The following is a 26,123-nucleotide window of genomic DNA, read 5'->3' as shown; positions in this document are numbered from 1 at the left end:
ATATGAAGGCCCTAGTACACGTGTGTACACACACACACACACACACACACACACACACACACAGAAGCTTAAGTGTTAGAGCACTTGCCTCCATGCTGAAAGCCCTGGGTTCAAACCTCAGAACCACAAAACAATAAAATGAAACTAGCTGTACAATTTATATTGCTTAGTTTATATGAATCTGTGCTATGTAAATAATCTTACCTTTCCACTTTATCTGAAGAGGTAGAAGGAGCAGGAGCATCTTCAATTCTATATGAAAAATAAAGGGGGAAATAGTAAATATGGAGGTTATTTTAAGGCTGGAAAATAAAGAAAAATATGAAAGAATAAAGTTTTACCATCTATTAAACACCCAATATAGACCAAGTATTATTGATTTACTTATATTACCCACTCAAAACTGGAAATGAAAAGTTACCAGCAATGTTTACATCTAGTCACAGGGAACTGGGTATGGTGGTGCATGCTTATAATACTAGCACTCAGGAGGCTGATGCAGGAGGGTTACCACAAATTGAAGGCCAACCTGGGCTACAGTAAGTTCATGGCCTGCATAGTGAGACCTGTCTCAAGAAAAACAAACTGCTCTGCAACAGTTCATGGGCATCAAGTATAGTCCGCGGGAGAGTTACTACCTCAGCACTAAAACCAAATTAGCACTAAAGACTATTCTAGACTTGCCTGACAAAATTTCCAGGCCAGCCTGGGATACACATTGAGTTCAAGAACTACTTGAAACACTGTCTCAAGAAACAAACAAACAGGGCCAGAGATTTAGCTCAGTAACACCACACCTGCCTCACAAGTATAAGATCCTGAGTTTGATCCCCAGCGCAGGCACGCACGCATGCACGCACACACACACACCACACACACAAAGGCTGGGGATGTAGTTTCGCAGCTCTGTGCCTGCCTGGCAAGAACAAGGTCCTGAGTTCGATCCCCAGTAACAAAAAACAAAACACTACTGGCCCAGGAAGTGGGGGTGGTTTGGAACAGTGGTTCTGTGGCCTGCCCCACAAGCACAAGGGCCCCGAGTTCCATCCCTGTACAAAAAAGGGGGGAAAAAACCCAAAAACAAAAAAACACACACTATTGAAAAGCTTTCTGTATCATTTTTCTCTCTGTACCATTCCTCCATCCCAAATCAAAAACAATTTTTCAGATATATCACCCATTCTGTAAGAGCTGCTTTCTAGTGGGGTTGTTTTTGTTTTTGTTGGTGGTGACACTGGGGATTGAAGCCACAACTTTCATACTGAGCTACATCTCAGGACCTTTTTATTTATTTTGAGACAGGGTGTCACTAAATTGCACAGTCTGGGCTGGAACTCAAGATCCACCTGACTCAGCCTGGCAGAGTACTACTTCTAAGGATAAACTAACTCTCAAATAAGGCAACTGTCATAGTGTGACCTCTGTACTGTTATTAAAGCTAAATTATTCCCTTCTTTGGAAAACTCTTCCTTAATATATTATAAATTTCAAGAGCTAGACAATTTTATCTTCATAACTTACCTTCTCCCAGTTCCCATAGCAAAATATACACAGAAACATACACACCAAAAAGAACCAGAGTGAAGAGATGATCCACAGTGTAGGAAAAAAATTTACTAGCTATTCTTCAAAGGACTAATATCTAGAATATACAAAAACTCAAAAAAAAAAAAAGACCCCCAAATTTAAAGACCCAATCCAAAAACGGGCATCTGAAATGAGTAGACACCAGATGAAGTACAAATAGCAAAAAATATATATTAAAAAATGTTCAATATCACTGATCACTGGACAAAAACAACACTGAGATTGCATCTCACTTCAGAAAGAGCAGCTGTCATCAAGAAATCAGTAAATGCTGGAGGGGCTGAGGGGAAAAAGGAACCCTTCTCCACTTTGGGTGGAAGTGAAAATTGGTATAGCCAATATGGAAATAAGTATGGCGACTGCTCAAAAAATTAAAACTAGATGGATTCCATTTGATTCCCTTTCTTTGTATACTCCTGAAAGAGTTAAAAGCATCACATCACAGCAATATATGCACATTCATGTTTATTATGGCAGGCACAATTTGTAACAGCTAAACTTTGGAAACAGCCTAAATGCTCATCAATGGGTGAATGTATAAAGCAAATGTGGCTTTTATATATAATGGAATACTACTCGGCCATAAAGCAGGATAGACAAGACATTTTTAGGTAAATGGATGCACCTTGAGACCATACCTTTTTGAGGTTTTGAGACAGGGCCTCACTTTGTAGTACAGACTAGCCTCAAACTCATCTTCCTGCCTCAGCCTCCCGAGTCCCAGGATTACAGGTATGCAGCACCATGTCCAACTCAAGACACCATACTTTTAAGTGAAATAAATCAAATACAAAAGTTTAAATGTCACATTGTTTCTCTTGTGAGAAACCAAAAGTGTAAATAAGGACCAAAAAAGATGATAGATACTGGGAAGCAAGAAGAAAATATCTGAATGGGAAAGAGAAAAAGGGAGGAGGGAGGGAGGAAAGGAGGCAGAAGAGAAGAGGGGAAAGGAAAAAAATGGAAGGAAAAAATGGAAACACTTTTATAAATGAGGGGAAGCAGAGCTGAAGGGAAGGGAAGAGAATGGGAAAAAAGAATCAAAATATATTATGTACAAGTACAAATTCCTATGATGAATGTGATCATTATATACATATATATATATATACATATATGTATGTATTGAACCAATAAAATTAATTTTAAAATATACAGACAGCAACACAGCTTGCCAGCCAGCTAGACCATGTTTTCCATATTTTCTTTCCTTTCTCTCTCTCTCTCTCTTTTTTTTTTTTTTTTGGGGTGTGTGCTACTGGGATTGAACTCAAGACTTTGAGCTTGCCAAGCAGGTATGGCACCACTGAGCCACATCCCTGGCCCCAGATCATTTCATTTTGATGCCACCCTATGGCTCTGACTTTTTTATTCTAAAGTCAAGAGTTGCCACCAGGTGTGGTGGTGTACACACTCAGGAGGATGAGGCAGAATGATCTTGGCGAATTCCAAGCCCTCCTGCACTACCTAATGAGTTCAAGGCCAGCCTAAATAAAAAGCAGAGCAAGGTCCTGTCTCAAAAAATTAAAAAAAAAGTTAATACATTATTACATTAAAAACTGAAGCAACGATGTGAAAAATCTGAATTTCCTCTTCTCTTGAAAAATCATTATGTAAAACATTAAACCAGACAAGTACTGAGAAAATCATGATAATTACCTCATAAATCATTTGCTACTGAAGGCCTTAAATTCATAAACCAGTGTGATACAGACTTGTAATCCCAGAACTCAGGAGGCTGAGGCAGGAGTATCACCCTGAGTTTGAAATCAACCTGGGCTATATTAAAACCAGCCTAAACCATATAGCAAGACCCTGTCTTAAAAAAAAAAAATCCAAAACAAGCTGGGTGTGGTGGCGCATGCCTGGCAGCACTCAGGATGCTGAGGCTGAGGAGGATCGCAGTGAGTTCGAGACCAGCCTGGGCTACCTAGTGAGTTCCAGGTCAGTCTCAACTACATAGTGAGACCATGTCTAAAAAACAAACAAACAAACAAACCAAAACAATAAACAAGGCATAGTGCTACATACATGTCTATAATCCCAACACTCTGGGAAGCTTAGACAGAATGCCAACTTTGAGCCCAACCTGGGCAACTTAGCAAGCCCCTGCAGCAAAATAAAAAAGGGCTGGGACGTAGCTCAGGGTCAATGCCCCCAATGTTTTTTTTTTTTTTATTTAAAACTAAATTCAGAAACCACAGAACAGCCCCCAACCTTTTTGGCACCAATGACAAGTTTTGGGGGAAGCGATTTTTCTACTGATGGGGGTGGTGGATACTGGATATCCAGGGTGATTCAAGGGCTGAATTTATTGCGCACTTTATTTCTATTATAATATATAATAATTCTACAATTCACAATGAATCAGAATCACTAGGAGCCCTAAGTCTGTTTTCCCTATTACTCTGTAATCTCATTTGGAATTAAAAAAATTTTTTTTTTGGTTTTTTGAGACAGGGTCTCACTATGTAGGTGACACTGACTTGGAACTCACTATGTAGCCCAGGCTGGTCTCAGACTCACAGTGATCCTCCTGCCTCAGCCTCCCGGGTGCTGGATTACAGACGTGCACCACCACGCCCAGCTCATTTGGGCTAATTTAATTAAATCTGTCACCAGAGACAGCTACACAACTGAAGTACATCAAAATGGCCAACAAATACATGAAAAAAATGTTCAAATGTTCAGCATCTCTGGCTGTTAGAGAAAGGTTTTTTTTTTTTTTTTGGTGGTACTGGGGATTGAACTCAGGACCTTGTGCTTGCAAGGTAAGCACAGTGCCACTGAGTTCAATCCCCAGTCCTAAGAAATACAAGTAAAAAAACAACAACACTGAAAGCCCTGTGTGGTGGTGTGTGCCTATAATCTTAGCACTCAGGAAACTGAGGCAGGAAGATCACCATGAGTTCAAGGCTAGCCTGGGCTACATACTGAGTTTGAAGCCAGCCTGGACTACACAGTGAGACTGTTTCGGAATAAATAAATAAATTAATTAATTAATTAATTTTTAAAAAGCCGGGCATAGTGGCACATGCCTGTAATCCCAGCACTCGGGAGGCTGAGGCAGGAGGATCACTGGGAGTTCAAGACCAGCCTGGGCTACACAGTGAGTTCCAGAGCAGTCTGTACTACACAGTGAGATGCTATCTCAAAAAAAACAAAACAAAACTTAAGATTCCATTTTGCTTTAGAAAAAATGGCTATCATCAAGATATCAAATAGGCAGATGATCTTTGATCCCCCATACCAAAACAAACAAACAAACAAACAAACAAGGATATCAAATGTGGACAAGGCTGGTGGGGGGGGAACCTCTTATTTGATGGCACATAGCTATTGTTAGTTACCTTTATATTACTATAACAAAATATATGAGATAGTTTATTGAGTTCTTTTTGTTGTGGAGACAAGGTCTTGTTATGTAGTTCAGGCTGGCCTAGAAATCACTATGGAGGCATGCTGACCTTGAACTCATAGGGAGCTTCCTGACTCAGCCTCCAGAGTGCTGGGATTAGAGGCATGTGGCACCATGTCCAGATAGAAATCCCAGGTATTCCCTTTCTTAGTATCTTCTCAAAAGAGTTAAAGATATCTTTCACTGATAATGCATATCCATATTTATACCAGCACAACTCACAATAGCTAAATCTTAGAAGCAGCCTATATATCAATCAACAGATGAATGAATAAAGAAAATATGGTACTGGGCCAGGGATTTAGCTCAGTGACACCACATGTGCCTCACAAGCCCAAGGTACTGAGCTGATCCCAGGTTATAAAAAGAAAAGATGGTTTTATATGCAATAAAGTATAACTCTGCTATAAAGGATAAATTTCAGTCACTTGTAGGAAAATGCATCCTGAGACAATGTTAAGTGAAATATATCAGACACTAGCTTAAATATCACATTGCTTCTCTTACATGATAAACCCAAAGTATAAACAAAGAACAAAATAAAAAATAGGAAAACAGTAACACAGATCTTTTGCAAATGGAAAGGGGATCCAGAGATGTGAGGAGGGGAGGGGAAGGGAAAAGGAAGTATGAATGTAACCATACTAATAAAATTTAGTTAGTTAAGTTTATTGAGAAAGGGTCTCACTATGTAGTTGAGACTGACCTGGAACTCACTAGGTAGCCCAGGCTGGCCTCGAATTCACAGCGGCCCTCCTGCCTCAGCCTCCTGAATGCTGGGATTACACAGGAGTGTGCCATCACACCCGACATTTTTTTTTTTTTTAACTGAAGTGTATCAACTCACTTGCCAGTATAAAGCCTGCCACCCGATGCAGGCTACCACTTACCACTCACTGACAGGGTCTTTTCTTTCTTTTTTTTTTTAACCAGTAATCAAGTTTTATTAAAGGCAGGAAAAGAAACAGCCTCTGCAGAGTGAGTTTCGGCCAAGTAATAAATAAAAGAACTATAGCAGTGGTGGCAAACCTATGGCATGTGTGCTGCAGAGAGCTGTTTGTAATCATTAAAAGCTCTCAAAGGTTCCCCATCACTGCCCTACAGCATGAGGGCAGGCCATTGTGCAAGAGCGAACCTTGATACAATGGATTTATTATGATCTCTGTGCAGTCAAACTCTACATTAATTAATGTTAATCTTGCTGGGCGTGGTGGACCCACTCCTGTAATCCCAGCACTCAGAAAGGTGAGGGAGGAGGAGGACTGCTGCAGGAATTCGAGGCCACCCTGGAAAATATAGTGAGTTCTACTATATACCTAAAATGTACCAATAAACTCAATGAGAGGAAAAAAATATATAGTGAATTCAAGGCCTGCCTAAACTCCAGTGAGATCCTGTGCCAAAAAAAAAAAAAAAAAAAAAAGGCCAGGGATATAGCTCAATGGTTCTGCCACCTGCCTTGGAAGCACAAGGTTCCAAATTTGATCCCCAGTACCAGGAAAAGAAAAAATTCACTAACTCAGTATTATACGTTTCATGCAAGTCCCATTGAGACCATTTTCTCCATTTACACATTCAAACTAATATACTGTCCTCCACACACCAAACACAATACCCAGTATTTTATACAAATATATTCCAATTACAATGACATTATTCATCACAATTTCATGAAGCTAACTCACAAGTTATCTTAATCTTATTTTAAACAACATAACTGCTGGATGTGATGCTACATATTTCTTTTTTTTTTTTTAACAATTGATTATCAATTTATTAAAACAGTTGCCTTAGGCATCTGCGATGGTGACTTCAACTTCCACTCCTGGCTCAATACTAATGGAAGTAATCTGCTTAAACAATCTCAGGAGGACTGTGCAAATCAATCAGTCGCTTGTGGATTCTCATCTGTCTTAGAACCTTCACCACAAGGCGTATTTTTTTGTAGTGATTCTCAAAGTCTTAGTAGGCATGCCAGCGGGTCCTTTCAGAGATTCTTTTCCTTTGCACCTCTCTCTGATCAAGTCAGCACACACCTTCTCCAGGGATTTCACATTGCTACTGGTGAGGGTAATCCTAATTCGGTGAATGGCCACCTCTAGCTCCACGGATGTCTTTCCAGTATCCTTAAAAGCCATGGCAGTGGCGCAGCTTGCTGACCGATTTGTTCCTTGCCAAGAGCGAACAGCAGTGAGTCGGGAGCAGGAGCGGACAGAGCTAAGGAGCCCCACACCACAAGTGCCTCTTCCTCAGAAAGCAATGCTACAAATTTCTAATTCCAGCATTTGGGAAGCTGAGGGAGGAGAATCTGGGGGACATAGCTTAGTGCAGAGGACCTGGGTTTAATCCCCAGTACTGAGGGGGAAAAAAAAACCTATCCAACAACACTACTTAAGCAATGGAGTGGTATCAAAACCAACCAAACTTGGGCCAGGGATTTAGCTCAGCAGTACCATGCCTGCCTTGCAAGCACAAGGTCCTGAGTTTGATCTCAGGTACCCCAAAAAAATAACCAAAAAACCTGGTATGAATTGAGCTTTCTCATCCAACTTTCTCTTTGGTTTAGACGTTTTACCAATTTTTTTCTTTTGGTACCAGTGATTGAACTCAGAACCTTATGCTTTGGAGGCAGCCGTTGGCACCACTGAGCTAAATCCCTGGCCCCCGATTTTTATTCTTTCAATGTTTATAACTGAAATTACAATGAGTATCCTTTTTTTGGAGACAGAGTCTCACTATGTAGTTCAGGCTGGACTTGAACTCGTCAGTCTCCCAAGTGCTGGGATTACAGGTGTGTGCTAACCATACCTGTTAGAAACTTTTTTGGGGGGGTGGTGACAGGGGATTGAACTCAGGACCTTGAGCTTGCTAAACAGGCGCCATGCCACTGAGCTAAATCCCTGGGGCAGCTGGATGTGGTAGTGCATGCCTGTAATCCAGCACTCCGGAGGCTGAAGCAGGAGGATCTCTGTGAGTTCAAGACCAACCTAGGCTACATAGTGAGTTCCAGGTCAGTCTCAACTACATAGTAAGGCCCTGTCTCAAAAAATCAAATAAATAAATAAATCCCTGGGGCAGAAGCTTTATTTCTTAAAACTGGAATTGTTTTATTCTTTATGAGGAAGGGTCTTGCTGTGTGTTTCAGGTTGGCCATTAACTCACTATGTGGCCCAGGTTGGCCTTGACCCTGCAATGAACCTCCTGCCTAAGCCTCCCAAGTGCTGGAATTACAGGCATGTACAACCCATGCCAAGCAGAAGCTTTACGTCTAAATAACTCCACCAATTAATTTATTGACACTTAACTGAGATGAGTTCTTATTGTTCTCAGACTAATTAGCCAGGCAATTTTCTGCCAGTTAAGTTTTTATATTTGTATTTATTTTTTATTTGGGGGGGTGCCAGGAATCAAACTTAGAATCTTGCACTTTTTCAAGGCAGGTGCAGCACCACTTAGCTAAATCCCAAGCCTCAGTTAAGTTCTTGGAGAATGAAGGAATGAAAATTGAAATACTAGGATTTAACCCAGATTGTCACTTATTAATTTCTCCACTCTCATTTTGAATTCTTTCACCAACAGCAGAGTGTACTCAAACAAAAACCACGAAGGCTAGGAATGGTTGGGCACTCCTGTAATCCCAGTACTTGTGAGGCAGAGTTCAAGGCCAGTTTGGGCTACCTTCTGAGTTCAAGGACAGGCTGATTGTCTCAAAAACAAACAAACAAACATATTCATACAATTTTGCTCATTTTTAGTTTACAATTATGGTGAATATTTTTTTTCTAGAGGCACATATATGAATCTGTGAATGACCTTACAGAAAGCTGCAGACTAGCTCACTAATAACCTAAAAGGATAGTCACAAATGACTCCTGCAATATGCAAGATATTTCGTCATACTTTTACCAGCTAAGGAAAACACACCTTTAAAGTATCAGAGGAGTACCAAAAAATGTATGTGTGTGTGTGTATATGTGTGTATGTATCTGAGGGATGGGGAATCCTGGAAGTGCTGGGATTACAGGCAAGCACTACCACACCCAGCAAGAATTCTCTTTCTAACAGACACCACAGAACTCTCAAACCAAATCTATCTTGGTTCTATTGAATCCATGAGGAAAAGGCAGGAAAAAAGTAATATGAAATTAAAACTGGAGTTCCCAAATGATTCTGAGGGTAGCTTGAGAACCACTGCTTTTCATGGACCTACTAGGAAAGGCAGAGACAAGAAAATCTCTGATAACCATAAACCTACTAAATTTAAAGTCAACTAAAACGGAGGTGATGGTGCACCCCTGTAATCCCAGCAATCAGGAAGCTGAGGCAAGAGGATTGCCCCGAAGTTAGAGGCCAGGTTGGGCTACACAGTGAGTTTAGGCAAGCCTAGGTTATTGTTCTTTGTTTCAAAAAAAAAAAGTCAACTAAGTTGTAAGCCGACAGGAAAAAAAATCAAGAAAACTCACAAAAACCTTTTTACTGAATAGGCGACTAACTTCAAAAGTCCACAAAGGAAGGAAAACAAACAGAACCAGGCCCCTAAAAAAATGAGAGGATTAAGAACTCAGACCTACTATATGGAAGTTTCCTCGAAATGACGGCGTTTGTCTACTATTCAAAAGTAGTTTATGCCTGAATGGCACTGTGCGGCTTTCAAGGAAATTACACCTTTTTTCCCTCCTTTTTTTCCTTCCACTACACTACTTGCATATTACCAATTCACCTGGCAACAGGTGAAATCCGTAAGGAACTCTGCGCAGCAAGGGGTGCAAAAGCTGCCAACTCGACAACGTACCCCTGAAGCAGCCCGTCTCCTGCCGGGCCGAGGGTAGGTCAAGAGAACTACGCTAGGAGGGAAGCACGAAGTGAACCAGGCGGCGGCTACACCACGCCACACCGCGGAAGTTCAAGGCTCTGGCTCCAGCCACAGCAGTCCCAAACAATGGAGTTTTCCCGCCTCCTCAAGCTCCGCCCCCTGCTCCAGAGCGAGGGAGGGAAACTAAGGCTCTCGCAAAAGACCCCGCCCTCCGCACAGCCCCGCCCACACCGACCCCTCGGGTCCAGCCTCCCTCCTCGTGCAGCGTTTTTTTTTGGCGCCAAATCTTTTGGGTCATATTCCCCGGGTGTCTAGACTCAAGCGGAAAGTGCACACTAGCAGCGCGCGGGCAGTAGGAGCGTGAGGGTATCAAGCGATGGAGACAGCGCCGCGGCCCCCGGCAAGATGGCGGCCGCGAAAAACCGGGCAGGGGGCGCCAGCCGCCCGCCGTTATCGCTAGTGCGCGGGCTCTCAGTAAAAGCGGAGCTGCTCCGCTGTCCAGACCTCCCAGACCATCGGCAATTGCTCAAGGGAAAGCAGTCCTCCCTCCACTCGCCTCCGCCTCCTGCGGAGCCCCAGGACACCAGCCCTCCCCACGGACTCCGGCCACTGCCTCAAGCTTGTTACGGTCTCGCTTACTTGTGGGCGGGAACTAGCTCCGCAGCGATGGCAGCTGTGGCTGTGGACTCTGTGGCCATCGTTCCCGTGAGGTGGTGAGCCAGTGGGCGGAAACGAGCCTGTGAGGAAAACGGAGGGAATCTGGGGAGGTAGAACCTTACTCGGAGACAGAAAATGGCAGATTGGAGACCCCGCGCGGCTAGAGCTCTCTTATATACTCGGGCTCTTGTCCCGCCCACCCACTTCCGGATCCTCCCCCCCAGGTTTAAAGGGCCAGGACTCAACACTCCTTTCTAACCCAAGGACACTCCAGTCCTCGCCGTTAGACTCCCGCAAGTTACCGTCCTTCCCTGGCCCGCTTTCCCGCCCCAAAGCAACTTCCTGCCTCTATAGCAAGTGGCTTAAGAAGAACCAGAATCTTGGTATACTACAGCTCCTGACAGGGTGCCAGCCTGCAGCTTGAACAAAAAGTGAAGCCTATACTCCTCTGCATATGTGAATGGCTTCTTTCTGGCTCGGATACCCCAGAAGGTGACTGAGATTTTCTCTCTGTCCTCTCCGTCTGAACGGAAGAATACGCAAGTGCTGAACGCGGGTCCAGAAGTAACGGATAGAACTGAACTCGGTAAGAGACGCGTGGCTCTGAACCTCGGCAACTACTGACGCAAAAAGACGCAGCTCTGGAATTGGTTACAGCTGAAACTACCGCGTGTTTTTTCCAAGTTCAAGGGATTTGGAGGGACGCGACTGGCTCCTCCCTCTGGTCCCGCCCCTTTCGGCTAACCCAATCCGTTGATGCCGTCCTCTTAAGCCCCACACACTCTCCTAATCTTTCCAGTTTTGTTCTTCTCGGCTCTCTGCGGACCACTCAGGGCTGCTATTGTTGAATGTTTACTTCATGGGGTTTACTGTGTGCTTAAAACGGTGTAAAGCTATTAGATGTCATATTTAATCTTATCCACAACAGCCGGGTATGGTGGCGCATGCCTGTAATACCAGCACTCGGGAGGCTCGACAGGAAGATTGCTGCGAGATCGAGGTCAGCATGGACTACATGATGAGACCCTGTCTCAAAACAAACAAAACTTAGCCACAACAATACTAGTGAGATTGGTGTTATCAACCCTATTTCATAGAAAAAGAAACCAGGATTCCAGGAAGGTGCAACTTGCTCAGAAAGTCTCAAGACAAGTTGGTTATAAAAAGCTGCGTGCCTCATTTCCTGCACCCACCAGAAAAGGGTGCACTTCCTTACTCCTGGCCACAGGGATCAGAACAAGGAGAGTTATTTGCGTCCACCTCCTGACACATTGACCATTAAAGATTTCCAGGAGAGGGCTGGGGGTTTAGCTCAGTGGTGCTGCCACCTACCTTGCAAGAGCAAGGTCGGGAGTTTGATCCCCAGTACAAAAAAAAAAAGATTTCCAGGAGAGTATTATTCCCCCCTGAGGAGGATTCTTATTCTAATCTCTTAAAGCTGAGGCACGCTGAAATCTTTGGGACTATAGAGCCAGATCTGAAAATGACAATTGCTCTCTGATGGGCTCTCCTTTCTTAGCTGGATGATCTTATTACAGGCAGCTAAATTAAAAATTAATGTACAGTCAGAGAGGGACTGGGCCCTCAAGGAAGTCAGCACAAAAAATAAATACATCAGAATTATGGCTGAAGGCAAATCTGAAGAAGGCCAGGCCTCGAGATAAAAATACAGGGCCAAACCTACTTGCCTCCCTACAGAGTAACTTGAAATTATACTATAATTAGCATCACCTGGTCCAATAAATCCAGCTAGGCATCAGATACCCGGGTGGGTGACCAGAGTACCTGAACCTGTCCCTTCCCAAAAATGCCTTTGTTCTTTCCATGTACCCCTGCTATGTGACTTGTTTCCCCATTATATCAGGATTAGCTATACTTGTAATCCTGTAGGTTGTCATCTAACCCAACACTGTACCGACTTTGTGATTTTGTGGTACAGATTACCCCGACCAAGGGCCCCTCCTGGAAATCCAGGAGCTATTCTCTTTGTCTTTGTTTCCAATAAAACTCTTTTAACTTCTTCCTTTGGTTTAAATCTTCATTCCTTGATGTTGTTGGACCACAAACTCAGCACATCTGACATCTAACAGGTCAGGAGTTATATTTCCTTCTATATCAGTCTTTTAGGATTAGGTGTAAAATATAAACAATACTGTATTCAAATTCACCCCTTAACGACATTGTGAGAATTAGAGATAATCAGCACTATGTCTGCCTTATGTTAAGCCCTCATTAAATGGTTACCACAATCAGATATCATGGTGACTAGCGGGGTGGGGTGAAAGGAGGGAAAATCTCTGCAGAGTCTTAGAGCTGAGATTAGGGCCTGAGAAACCCAGTCCAGTTATCTGTGTGATTCATTTGTTCATTAACTAATATTCATTGAGCACTTATTATGTGTTAGGGTTTATCCTAAAGACAAAGGTCTTTAAAGGTCTTTGCCTTTAAAGAACTCAGTTTTGTAAAAATTGCTTCCCTGATTCCTTATTTTCTGATTTCCTGGTCACAATTTTGTTGAAACCGTACTTGTTTAAGGTGCTGTCTTCCTTCATATATGTACAATGTTAGGTAACAGAGTAGATAAGATGCTGAACCATTAAAAATGGTAACTTGTATTTAAAAGCCATTACAGACTTTTTATTTTGGCTGAACAAGTGTTTTCTTCCATGGATGTCTGCAGGGAGGGGGATCTGTATCTCTTTTGAGAACTTTGATTTTATAAATATATTCTTCAACAGAAAAAAATAAACATTTGTTGTTAATCTACAGAGTAATAGAGCCTAGAAAATTTTGCCTGAACTGTACCAAGCCTCTGGTTTATAATTTAATATTGCTTTAGTTATTCTTACTGCAGAAGTTTAAATGCTACTCTCGTTCACAGTTCGCAATGTATTGCCTTATTTTGTTCTACTCCACACTCAGGGAAGAACTGAAGCCACTCTACCCCATTGGTAAATTTCTATGTGTGACATTAGTCATTTTTGTCTCTTTTTGGTAAGTGTTGCTTTCTCTTAAATGTTCTCATTTTTCTGAAGTGCAATAAAAATGTTGATTTTAAGGTATTGTTAGCAGAAGGTGGATTAAAATGACTCTACTTGAAAACAAGTTCACCCCTTTAGGGCTTCCAGGATTTTCATACAGAAATAATCAGTTGGTCACTGTGCCATGAATAAAAAATAATTTGAAGTAAACTAATTTTCTCAACACTGAAGGAATCATGGTTTTATACTATAAAAAAACTTAGAGAACTCGACAACATATGTTCACTATATAGTAGTTACAGTTCTTTTGACAGTAAAGAGAAATACAATTTTGTTGTTTGGAGTTTTTGTTTTTGCTTAGTATTCTGTTGTATAGCTATCAGATTTCTTCTAACTTTTGCCTTTTAAAATAGCATCGAAGATATATGAAGCAAGTACAGTGCTCTGAGAATCCATAATTAGAATTGCTCTGTTGAAACTGTATTTGAAGAGTACATTTGTGTATTTAAGGTAGATGCATGGTTTCTTTAGGAGTAGGTTGTGAAGGCAGGGTGGTGGTGGTCTTCAGGTCATACTGTGGCCTTAACTATTTTAAATGACATATTTTAAAAACAACTGCCTTTTTATGCTTTATAAAGATTCAGCATTTACCTCTTCCCAACATCTAGGCAAGGAGTTATCATTGCTATACTGGTGAAATGTAAAGTCATTTCTAGAGGGCCTCTGTGGGACTGGCAGTCTCCAGAAGAGGTGGCCATAGGCCTCCAGGTAAGCAGTGCTAACTGTGACCTCAGTAGAACTTTAGTGTTAAACACTTTTACCTGTCATCTTCACTAAACCTAATAATAGCCTGAAGGAAACAGAATCCTAGAGAAACTGGCTCTACGTACCCTAATAGAACATGAAATGAATCCTGGGTTTTGGTCTTCCTAGTCTATTTCTCTTTCTGCTTTTTTCCTTAGTCTCTGGGTGGTGAATTGAGAATACAGTGTACTTTGCTAGGAAATATTTGATTTGGGAAGTGCAAAATAGATTTATGAAGAAGTAAATAATTTTTGGAAAAGGAATAATGAATATAATATGAAACGAAAATGGCTGCAGAAACTTAAGTTCTTTTGAAAAGTGCTTGGTGAAAGATATAAATTTATTTATTTTTTATTTTTTAATTAATCAAGTTTATCAGTACATTTGAACTTTGTTTTCTTTTTTTCCTCATTGAGTTTATTGGTACATTTTAGGGATACAGTACAGTTGCATTCATTGCTGGGATCTTATACCTTTACATGACAGGTCTTGGTTCTCATTTTCTCCCCTTGTCCCTGCCCTCCCTTCACCCCCTCCTCCCTCCTCTATTTACAAAAACTCTATTTCCATTTTTTCATTTTCTCATATTTGTTTCTTTTCCCTTGTTTCCTTTCCCCTACCCTTCCCACTTTCCCTACACCTTTAGCCCTTTTCTTCCTATTTCACTAGATTTAAGCCCCAAAATTGGCTGCTATTTTTGTTGTTTTTACAGTATTTCCTTGTCTGTTTGGAAATGTTTGTGGCCGGGATTGCCCACCATCATGTTTTCTCCCACAAACCCTACGTGCAGAGCCAGGAAGAAGGCTCATGGTTCAAGTCTTTCTTGGCCATGTGGGACTTCTCCAATCTTAAAGACGACTTACCTGAACAGATTAGTCATATGGGTAAGTACCAGCCATTCAACTCTTTCACGTAAGTAGGGAATTTGGTTCTCCCACTGAAGCCATGTATTCATCATTTAAGAAACCAAAAGAAGGAGGCAGCTGAGCAGCAAAACAGCACCAAGGGCCTTATGGCCTCATGGAGCCAGAAGTCTTAAAAATACATCCTTATAATGCCAGCCAGCAGGTTGTGGTACCTCCTGGTGTCCTGCAAAAAGAAAAATCCAAACATAGCTAAAAAGATGGCTAACTGCAAATACAATGCTTGTCGTGTGGTTCCAATCAAAAGGAAGGAACATGAGGCTATGTCTGCAGAGGTGCTATAGATGACGAACCACTTAATCTTTCCAAGTTTATTTCTTCAAGTTTGGAATTAAATGAAAAACTTTCTAGTGCTGCCATTCAGATTCCTGAAGCAGTTATCTGGAATGTAGTGACTCAAGAGACCCAAAGAAAGAGGCTATGGCTGATAAGCATCCTAACAACAATAAACGGTAGAAAAAAGGCAGAAAAACAGATGGAGAAGTGTGCATTAAAGAGCCAGAAGACTGAAGATTTATTTTCCAGTCTTTTTTGAACTTTAGGGAATTCTTCTTTTTTTTGGTACCGGGGATCAAACTCAGGTCCTTGCGCTTGCAAGGCAGGCCCGGTGCCACTGAGCTAAATCCCCGGCCCCAAGGGAATTCTTAACTGTGTGGCAGGAACCATAATTCAGTTTGCAGAGTGCTGGCCTTGCATGCAGGAGGGTCTGGTTTCAGTCCCCAGCACAATAAAAGAAAAATCTTCACTGTCAAGTTTTAGGTAACATTGGTGTCTTAACATGTTTTTATTTGTTTAAATAAAGATTATTTTTCCTATTAAAAAAAAAGAAACCCAAGGAAGAGCAGGGGATTTAGCTCAGTGGTTCTACCACCTGTTCGCAAGTCCAAGGTGAGGAGTTTGATCCCCAGTACAAAAAAAAAAGAAAAGAAAGAAAGAAAGACACATGCTTAGAGCAGTACCATGGTACAGGCTCTTCAAAAGGAGGAGAGAAGAGAGGAGGGAGCTTGTATTATGTTAAAAATACCTTGCCTAATGTGGAACACTTTGTATTACTTTAAAGGATGGACCATCAGCAGACAACACAAACCAAAAAATCATACTGAGGGTCAGGATGAAAAAATTCCCACTGGGGGTCAGGATGAAAAGCAACACTCACCCTCATTACCACCAACCTCAGAAGATGGTTTGTCTTCTGTTTCTGCTCTACCACGTGCTGTGACACATCACACTGCACACACTGTGATCAACATGCCTGAGGTTGATACTCCAGGTGATACTCCAGGAGCAAAAAAGTGTGAATATATTGCCCTTACTATACCAGATGAAGTGGTTAGTGACAGCACAGACGACACTTCGGAGACGGGAGAAGATGACACTTCGGAGACGGGAAAAGATGAAGCGGTGAAGGAGGTGCAGGTGTGAGCGGCGCCGGCCTCAGGCCCGGGAAGTCCACATCCTGGGCCCAAGTGGACACCCCGGACCTGAGTGCCTCTGCAGGGCCCCGTGAGGACCCTTTTCGCACAGGTACGTTTTCCTGACTTTATGGTGCTTTTACATCTGAACTCAGGATTTCACAAGTATTTCTGTGTTGTTTTGTAGAGCAGGTAGTTCTTTCATCTACCGGCTTTTCCTGTTTTTGATAGGGGAAAGTGTGGAGTCAAAAGAAATCTTCCGTTCCACTATGCTAGGTTACCTTGGGAATGTCACACTAACTGGATATTACAGGGTGGTAATACCTCCCTCACATTTGTGAAGATTATGTGGCAAAATGCTTGGAAGATTTCACACATACTAAGTTCTTGCCTTACACTATCATAAACCTGTAACATTTCTTTTAAATTTTCCTGTGTATGGTGGGAGGTATAAAAATGTCCCACTATTTTTATTTTTATTTTTCTTTGTTTTGTGGTTATTTTCAACTGTTTTAGGACCTGGGAAGGACTCTTTAAACAATTTTTCTTCTTGGCTACATGAACTACTATAGAAACATTCCTTTTCCTTGTGTGATATTGGATCCTAAGACTACATTACACATCTGGATGAGTGAATTCAAGAGAAGGATACCAACACTTAGATCTGCTGTCTGACAGGAGGAACTAAGTAAATTTGCACTACTTCCTCAAAGTTTTGTATTAAAGGAGTTTTGAATTCAGGCTTGGGGTTGCAGGTAGCTACATGAAGTATAAAAGGGAAAAGGTCTTCAGTGGTAATAGTCATAATATGTAGTACTTGGCGAATGGTGATAACACTATCAAAATAAATCAAAATGTTGATTAATTGGCAATATCCTTTTGGGAAGAAGACATAGAAATAATGATACTATAAAGAATATAGCACCCAGATTTGGAAGCTTATTCATACACTATTAAATAATTTTGTACTTCTTTCTTTTCATTTATCTGTTAGAGATACATTTAGATTTCTTTTCTTCCTTTAGAGATACTTGAAATATTTTAAATCACCAAATTGCTTTTGGTTTAGAGGCTCAATTATTTATCGAATCTTCACTTTAGTTTCCTTACCTGTAGAATGAGAATAACATCACCAAGTGTGTTGATACCTCTACACATCTGAAAAGAATGAAAATGTATACTGCAAACTATCCTGCAGTGTTTTTACTTTGTGCTTAAAAACTCTTATGTAAGAATTTCAAGGTCTAGTGAAACTAGAAAGAAGACATTTGAAGAGTTACTCTATTGAATTCTGTACTGATATACTCTGTCCGTTACTTACATGACTAATGAAGTTACTTTAGTGGTAGGAAATTGTGATGATATTGAAAACATAGCAGGAGAAATGGAAGGAACAACTCCAGAGGAAGTCACTGAATACTCATGTAATTCTTTTATCATTTTAATACATAGGTTGTGAGGCTTTCAGAACTGTTGGAAGCTTCCTATTTTCTTATGCTGAATTATGTTTTAATCCACTAATTTTTCCACAACATGATGACTTTTTTGTGTGCTTTAAAAAAATATTTAGAGCAGATCTTTTTCCACAAGGTGACATAATAGCTCAGTTCTGTGTTGGTTTTGTTTTTAAAGGCAAAGTGTTGCTATATTGCCTAGGCTATTTTTAAACTTGAGAACTTCTTACCTGTAATCCCAGCAGTTCCAGAGGCTGAGGCACAAAGATTTCTAAGACCTGACTTGACTTTTTAAAATATTAACTATAGCTGAAAAAGCCAGAACAGGTCATGTGTGTTAGTTACTTTTTTCTCACTGCTGAGACAAAATACCCGATGCCCTAAATTAGAGGGGAAGGGGTTTATTTGGCTTACAGTTTGTAGAGGTTTCAGTCTATAATCAGCTGGCGTCTGTAATCAGCTGGCTCCAAGACAGAAATAGCAAACAGGCATCGCAGAGGAGAAACAACATGGTCCACACATGAGCAAAGGCAACAAGGGTGAGATTTAAGAGCATCTTTCTGCCCCCTTCATCTTTTTCAGACACCAGGATTAAGGCAGTGCCAAACTAATCTCTCATATGTAGTGATCTAGTAACCACACGCCCTTAACCCCAGCATCACACATTCCAGATTCAACTACCTCTGAAAGAAAAAGTCCCACCTCATCCGTATGAGGCTTTGGGGGGACATTTAAACACAAACCATAGCATTTCACCCCCAAAGACTCATGCTTATCCCTTTATGCAAAAAAAAGCATTTAGTCCGTCTCTAAGAGTTGCCAAAGTCCTAATAGTTTGATGATTGCTGAAAAGTCCAAATCCAAAGTCTCCTCTGAGATTTAAAGCAAACTCTTAGTTGGAAGCCCCTATGCAAGTGAAAAGAAAGTTGAACACTTCCAACATTCAGTGGCTCATTTCCATTCCAAAAGTTACAAACAGGGATACAAAAGAATGGGACCAAATCAAGTTCAAAATCCAGCAGGACAAGCATTAAATCACATAGTTCCACTTCCAGCATCAGAGACAATCTGCAGCAGGTTGTAAACTTGAAAAGGCTTGGGTGGCTCTTGTAGCTTTCCCCAGATGATCCACACTCCTGCTTCTTCAGACTTCTGGGGTCCCTCATAGCTCCACACACTGCCCTCTCAGGGTCACACTGCTTGATTCCACCACTCTTGCACTTTGCATGTCCCTAAAACCAGAACCACACGGATGATACCAAGGTCTGCTGCCAGCTGGAGGAGTTGCAAGGCTTCCTTCTCTCTTGGCTGTAGGGTGCCTGGATTGATCCTGAGGTACAACTTCCCTAGGCCACTGCCATTCTGGAACTTGATCCTCTGGGGCTTTCTCTCAAAGCAAAATATTTCACTTTTACAAGTCTGAGACTGCAAAAGCTGGAGTCCTGCCGCTTCCTGTGATGCTCTCAGGCCATCTTTTCTATTCTATTCCATTTCAGTAATCAAGACCTCCTCTGCTCTACCTTTGCAGTCCACAGCTTTACAGAAGCTTCCTTTCTGGCCCCGCTCTAAATGTTTTATATGGAAATGTCTCTTAATCCTTAGGAAATAAATTACAGTAGACATAAAAAGTAATTCATATTTATACCCTTCCTCCCTTCATTCCATGTGTCCAGCTTTTACTATTGTAGAGCTGTGTTCTGGGAAAGATACAGTGAACTTCAGGGCTCAGATTAGAAGGGGAGAGGCAAGAATTCAAAGTATCAAAAAAGCACTTGATACAAAGGTACTTTGTGCATTAATCGATATTGCAGTTAGTATACCTTCTGTCATATCAGAGTAAATTTTTCAAAGTAAAGGAAATGAGAGTTTAACCACTTACCAGTCCAATTATTTAAATACAGGATGACCAAAAATTGTATTTTTTCATTAATTTTTATAAGATAACAGGAAATATAAAAATGACAAGTATGAGTGTATCCCAAGCAAACAAAAAACTAGTTAACACTTGCCTGAGCAATACTTGGGATGGTCAGTATGTCAGCAAAGATACTGCCCCAGTGACACTCAGGATAAACTGTTAAGTGGTTAAAATTAAAAATTTCTTCAAATAAAAATATTCAAAAATTGTGAATGTTGTCATCATAGTTTGCCTACACCTTTAACTTACTCCGTCAGAGGTATTGGGATTACCTTCTGAAGAATGATCAGAATATTTGAGTCTGTACTTCTTTCTATAATAATAGTGAAGACTATAAAGATCTTGTAGGACAAAGGTTATATAATGCAGCTGAGGTTATCTGGGTAGAAAATTTGACTTGTAATTATATTTAATTATAATAAAACTGAGTTTAAAATAGATCGTTTGTGATTTGCATTTCTCTTCCTTCCTTCCTTCCTTCCTTCCTTCCTTTCTTTCTTTCTTTCTTTCTTTCTTTCTTTCTTTCTTTCTTTCTTTCTTTCTTTCTTTCTTTCTTTTGTTCCCAGGGATTGAACTGAACCCAGGACTTTCTCTTGCAAGGCAGGCGGAACCACTTAGCTAAATCCCCGGCCTGAATTTGTATTTCTTATAATATCTGACTTTTATAGATTGGACTGTATAAATCACCTTTCATCAGAAGCAAATATCAGGTGGTACTAACAAAGGAAAAACTACGCAGAAGAAGAGTACTGACTTCTGAGCTGTATGCTTCATAAGCTTGGATTTGACAAGGCTAATGAATGATGAATCATGACTGTATTCCCACTCTCCTTGGTTCAGAGTTGAGCAGTATTAGAAGTCCAGAACTGCAGCTGTGAGTAGTGCTCCAGTTTTTTTTTGTGTGTGTGTGTGTTTTGTTTTTGTCTTGTCTGTGTGTGTAATGTAGCCGAGTTCCGCATAAGGGTTGTTTACCTTTTCTTTCTTTCTTTTTATTTTGGTGGTGCCAGGGATTGAATTCAGGGCTTCGTGCATGCTAGGCAAGCACTCTGCCACTGAGCTACATCTCCAGCCCAGAATAGATATATTCTTTAAGTTAACTTTAAAAAAAATCGTTTCAGTAGGTTTTTGTTAAAATGTTTCCCTAGTATCAGAGTTAGGTAATTTCTTTAGGAAACTATTCACACCCACAATTAAACATCAGTGTCGGTGTTGTTCCTTAATATTATACACCTTTCAACATTGCTGCATAATAGAACTGGTTTTTTTTAATATCAATATTAACCAAGTTCTGAAAGGAAAATGTCACCATCAGTTTCAACTTCTGAACATGATTACTTTCTTGGTTTTTCAAATGAACAGATGTCTATAGAGAAATATTTTCTTTACATTCAGGCATCTGCACATTAGAATCTTGAATCTTTATTTTTAAATAGCTGAATGTACGAAGACATTATTTTTGGTACTGGTCTAATGCTAAGCTGTTTATATTTCCAGTGTCTGTTTCCAACCAAAGATGTTCATTTCTAATTAGATGAAATTACAATTCAGAAAAGTTTAACTCTCATGGAGTGTTCCTTTCTTGTGTATTTCAATAGCTTTGAACTTGTAGCTGCAGCCTGTGTTCTGTAGGATGATGAAAATGTAGTTCAGCAAAGTTTAATTTTTATATTAAGACCTCTTGGTATAGTTAGAGTAGAATATCACAATATGCAACAGCTTTTTCATATTTGACCACTGAATACAACTTTTTCAGAAGACAAAACACAATATAAGTATGTAGGTAGATGAATGATAGATTCACTTGCTGTAAAATCGATGTCTTTGTAAATAGAAATAATTTATTTAGTCAATCAGGAACAAATCCTAATATACTTAGCCCTGTGTTGATTACTGGGACCTAGTCCTCACCCAGGAGTCATCAGGATTCCAACCATAGCATGTCCGTAACACATTGGTGGTATGTATGCCACCGCACCCTTGAAAAGGGAGAGCGGACTTTGGCTTGTTCATAACGTCCTGTCTGTGGGTTACTGTCAGTATTTCTCAGCTTAGTGTCATGTGTCCTATAAATGACTGAGCTGTGGTTGTCTACGTAGAGGGTTCACTTATTATGGCAGCAAAACCACTTTTGCCCTGTAAGGATCACAGCTGACAGTCGACAGTGCTGCAGATGGATTTCTGTTCCCTGTAATACTGAAGTTCTAGTTGATTTTGACCCTCAAATATGTGTATTATTTTGGAATATTTTTTGGTTATAAATAGTATGGACTTCTTAGACACAGACAGTAAATTAGCAGAATTGAATATATAAGACATTCATGTACTTTGTTGTAATTCCTAAAAGAAAGGTAAGTATTGAAGAGTGCACACCAGTATGGTTTTAAAGAATGAGGTAAAAACATGAAGTAGTCTTTTTTTATTCATGATATGGATGGTGTATGAAAGTAAATTCCTTTTGCTTGTCTCTAGTGTACAGGGATGTATGACTGGCTTTATGTTATCTCATAAAACATATCTTTGTTTAAAGGTTTAAATCATGGCAATGAGATGGAAAATACAAGTTTATGATGTACATTTATATTTGTAACTCAAGAACACCAAAGGGAAAAAAAAAAAAAGAACACCAAAGGAGATGTGATACCTTACTTACATTGACTGAAAGACAAAACATGGAACTAGAAAAAAAGGAGAAGTCAGAGAAATGGAAATGAAGACAAAAGCCTTCAGTAAGTGTCATGAACACATGCAGATATAGAAATTGTTAAATTTCACATTTTTCATTTTAAGAACACTACCTGGGTATTGATGGGCAGAGTTTTTTGCTTTGTTTTTATAAATAATACAGCTGAGTCAGCTAAAGTAAAATTTTTAACTTGATTGCACCAGGAAAATAATGTTATAAGAAAAAGTTCCTGAAAATCTGGGGAGGTGTATGTCATGCATGCTAAGAGGGCACTGTTCTCTTCTGAGTACAAGTCATAATTTTAGAATAATTTAAGAAATATTAGGCAAATGGTGGCATTGCAACCTTTACTGTTAGTGTCTAAGCTTTGACTTATTGTCCCAGTGATATCTTAGCAGTGTAAAGGAAAGCATTTTAAGGAGAAAAAGTTACCTTTTATTGTTACAGTGCTACAGTGCATATAGTTCATGTTTGTATTAGTCTTATGATGCAAAGTAATCTTTCTGCTTGTTTGTAGACACAGAAGCATAAAACAAATGGAGCACCCAATGGTCAAAGAGGAGAAAAGAAGATGAAAGGATAAATGTGTATTTGTTTTGTAATCACTAATGGGTGTTCATAAAATGTATTATGCAATGCTCAATTATCATGACATCAAAAGGGATTGAGTTCACCTGTTCATTGTGATCTATAGTGTAGTTTCACTTTTTAAAATGCAACAGCTCTGCTAAAGTATTTTATCATTAACACTTGAAGTAATAAAATGGGCTTTATTTATGAATAAATGTTTCATTTATTTTTATTATAGTTCCATTTGCAAAGATTGTGACCTTTGTTTATCAGTTATCATTTCTACACTTCTAAGGGTTAAAAACAAGCAAAGAAGTAAAAAATAACATTTGTCCCTTCAGTATTCGTTAGTTGTATAATTGTTTTAATTCACATTGCCTTTGCAGAAATTAGGATATTTTCTTTGTGTGGTATTGAGTCTCATCTGGAAAGATTAAGTAAATTAAATTCTCTTTGATTATTATAGAACTGGGGAAAAGGCAAAGATAAACTTTTATCAGATTGAGGAGGCAACCAGGCCAGGGATTTAACTCATGGTTCTGCCGCCTGCCTCGCAAGCACAAGGACTCGAGTTCAATCCTTGGTATCAAAAAATAATAATAATAAAATTTTAAAAATTGAGGTGGAGACCAACTATTCCAATTTTGTGTAGGGTTTTTATCATGAATACATTTGGGATTTTGTTGAATGCTTTTTCTGCATCTATTGAGATGATCATATGGTTTTTGTCCTTGGCTCTATTAATATAGTGAATTACATTTATTGATACCTGCATCTCTGGGATGAATCTCACTTGTTCAGGGAGTAAAATCTTGATGATCATCTGCATTCTATTTGCCACTATCTTATTAAGGATTATTGCATTGATGTGAGATTGCCCTATAGTTCTCTTTTTTGGTTGGGTCTTTCTCTGCTTTGGGGATCAAGGTGATACTTGATTCCAGGAATTAATTTGGTAGTATTGCTTTCCTTTCAATTTCATTGAAGAATTTAAACAGTAGTGGTGATAGTTCCTTTTAAAATGTCTTGTAGATTTCAGCAGTAAAGCCACGAAGACCTGGACTTTTCCTAGTTGGTAAGTTTTTAATCACGTTTTCAACTTCATTGATTGATATTGGATTGTTTGGAATTTTTAGGTCTTCTTCGTCCAACTTTGGTAATTCATATGTATCCAGGAATATCCCCATTTCTTCTGTGCTTTCCATCTTATTGGCATATAGGTTCTTGAACTAGGTATTGAGGATCCTCTGGATTTCTGCTGGATGTGTTATAATTTTACCCTCTTCACTCCTAATTGCATGGATTTGGGCCTTTTCTTTTTTTGGTAATATTGGAAAAGTGTTTGTCAATTTTATTTATTCTTGCAAAGAACCAACTCTTTGCTTCATTGAGTGTTCTGTGTCATTCTCTTAGTCTCCATTGCCTTTATTTCTACTCTGATATTTATAATTTCCTCCTTTGTATGAGCTTTGGGTTTTTGTTTGCCCTGGTCTTCTTTTTCTAGGAGCTTGAGGTTCAGCATCAGGTTGTGTAACTGAGCTTGCTCTGTTTTCCTAATATGAGTATTCACTGCTATGAATTTTCCTCATAAGGCTGCTTTCATTGTGTCCCATAGTTTCTGAAATGTTGTATTGACATTGTCATTTAATTGTAGAAACTGTCTGATTTTTTCTTTAGTTTCCTCTGTGATCCATTGGTTATTTTGAAGTGTGTTGTTCGATTTCTGTATTTATGAAACTCTTGTGACTTCTTTTTCTATTGATCTCCAATTTCATCACACTGTGGTCTGATAATATACAGGGGATAACTTCAATTCCTTTGTACTTGCTTTACCATGTTCTATCAGTGGATATGTGCTCCATTTTGGAGAATGACCTGTGTGCAGTTGAAAAGAAGGTGTACTCTGATTTTGTGGGGTGGAACACTATAAACATCTGTTAAGTTAATTTATTCAAGAGTTTGTTAGAGTTCTAGTATTTTATTATTTATTTTCTGTCTAGTTAATCTATCTATATGTGATAGTGGGGTATTGAGGTCCTGCACTACCTTTATTTGAGTGCTTATTTGATTTTTCATGTCTGTTAGTTTTTGTTTCATATAGTTGGATGAACTTGTGTTTGGTGCCTATATATTTATGATGTTATCTCTTCCTCTTTGATTGTTCCCTTTACAAGGATGTAGCATCCATTGTCTCTCTTAATCAGTGTTGGTTTGAAATCCACTTGATCTGTAAAGAGGATAGCTACTGCTGCTTTTTTCCCCCTGTTACATGGAGTATTGTTTTCCACCCTTTAACTTCCAGTCTATGAGTTTATTTTGAAATAAGTGTGTTTCTTGTATGCAACAAGATGTTGGATCTTGCTTCTTGACCCATTCTGCCAGTCTATTTCTTTTGTTAGGTGAATGGAGACTATTAACATTGATGGTTATAACTGATATATAGTGGCTTATCCCTGTGGTAACTTTTTGTTAGATTCTCCCCCTTTGAGTTTAATTTATTGTCATGCCAGATGGATTCATTGTGCTGGGCTTCCTGGGTTGTGATCCTTATCTTTTTCCAGGATGTCATTTTAAAAGTTTTTGAGTGCTTATTTGGTATTCATGAAGTTCCACAGTTGCTCTTTGTCATGAAAACATCTTATTTCTCCATCAGTTTTGAAAGATAGTTTTCAGGGTACTTCAATCTGGGTTGGAGGTTCTTTTCCTTTAAGGCTTGAAATACATCACTCCAAGATCTTCTTTACTTGAGGGTTTGTGTTGTGAAGTCTGCTGTGATTCTGATGGGCTTTCCTTTTTATGTGATTTGTTTCTTTTCATTAACTGCTTATAGAAATTTTTTTTTCCCGTTGGGTTTCTGGAATCTTAACTATTATATACCTATGTGTAGACTTTTTTGATCATAG

The 26,123-nt window shown here is 39.7% G+C and overlaps 2 protein-coding genes and 2 pseudogenes across 8 annotated transcripts in view; 2 read left to right on the top strand and 2 right to left on the bottom strand.

Annotated features, from left to right (window-relative positions):
- The window catches only part of Nasp (nuclear autoantigenic sperm protein), a 27,715-nt gene extending 16,684 nt beyond the window's left edge, over positions 1-11,031 (bottom strand). Inside the window, exons 1-3 of one of the 6 annotated variants that reach the window (XM_010610178.2) lie at positions 10,960-11,031; positions 10,458-10,555; positions 205-252 (exon numbers count right to left, since the gene is read on the bottom strand). In XM_010610178.2, coding sequence (XP_010608480.1) covers positions 205-252; positions 10,458-10,516 — 107 coding nt within the window. In that variant the 5' untranslated portion in view covers positions 10,517-10,555; positions 10,960-11,031. Of the gene's footprint in view, positions 1-204; positions 253-10,457; positions 10,614-10,777; positions 10,794-10,864 lie in introns of those variants that run through there. The other 5 variants (XM_010610182.3, XM_010610179.1, XM_010610180.1 and 2 more) reach the window with 5 other exon arrangements.
- Positions 6,749-7,178, bottom strand: LOC104852485 (annotated as a pseudogene).
- Positions 11,032-11,119: 88 nt separating the features above from the next.
- Positions 11,120-22,532, top strand: LOC104852483 (transmembrane protein 184C-like). Of its 2 annotated transcripts, none has more exons than XM_010610174.3 (7): positions 11,120-11,475; positions 13,357-13,469; positions 14,125-14,224; positions 14,973-15,144; positions 16,244-16,707; positions 20,636-20,841; positions 22,495-22,532. In XM_010610174.3, the coding sequence occupies exons 1-5, from the start codon at positions 11,410-11,412 to the stop codon at positions 16,603-16,605; spliced, it is 813 nt and encodes a 270-aa protein (XP_010608476.1). In that variant the 5' UTR covers positions 11,120-11,409; the 3' UTR covers positions 16,606-16,707; positions 20,636-20,841; positions 22,495-22,532. The 2 variants fall into 2 exon arrangements, with proteins under 2 accessions (XP_010608476.1, XP_010608477.1); XM_010610175.2 differs by having other exon boundaries at positions 11,464-12,565.
- On the top strand, positions 15,281-15,693 carry LOC117287373 (annotated as a pseudogene).
- Positions 22,533-26,123: the final 3,591 nt, after the last annotated feature.

This window comes from Fukomys damarensis, unplaced genomic scaffold, assembly GCF_012274545.1.
Source record: "Fukomys damarensis isolate Sample0158 unplaced genomic scaffold, DMR_v1.0_HiC HiC_scaffold_23, whole genome shotgun sequence".
NCBI lineage: Eukaryota > Metazoa > Chordata > Mammalia > Rodentia > Bathyergidae > Fukomys > Fukomys damarensis.
Note: the sequence above shows the minus strand (reverse complement) of the source record. Positions and strands in the feature narration are given on the sequence as shown.

What these genes read in the sequence shown, in the direction of transcription:
- LOC104852483 (XM_010610174.3), top strand. Translation starts at nt 11,410, where the DNA reads ATGGTGGCGCATGCCTGTAATACCAGCACTCGGGAGGCTCGACAGGAA. An exon ending in GTCATTTTTGTCTCTTTTTG is followed by an intron (nt 13,470 to 14,124) that starts GTAAGTGTTGCT and finishes CCCAACATCTAG; the next exon opens with GCAAGGAGTTATCATTGCTA. An exon ending in TGAACAGATTAGTCATATGG is followed by an intron (nt 15,145 to 16,243) that starts GTAAGTACCAGC and finishes ATTACTTTAAAG; the next exon opens with GATGGACCATCAGCAGACAA.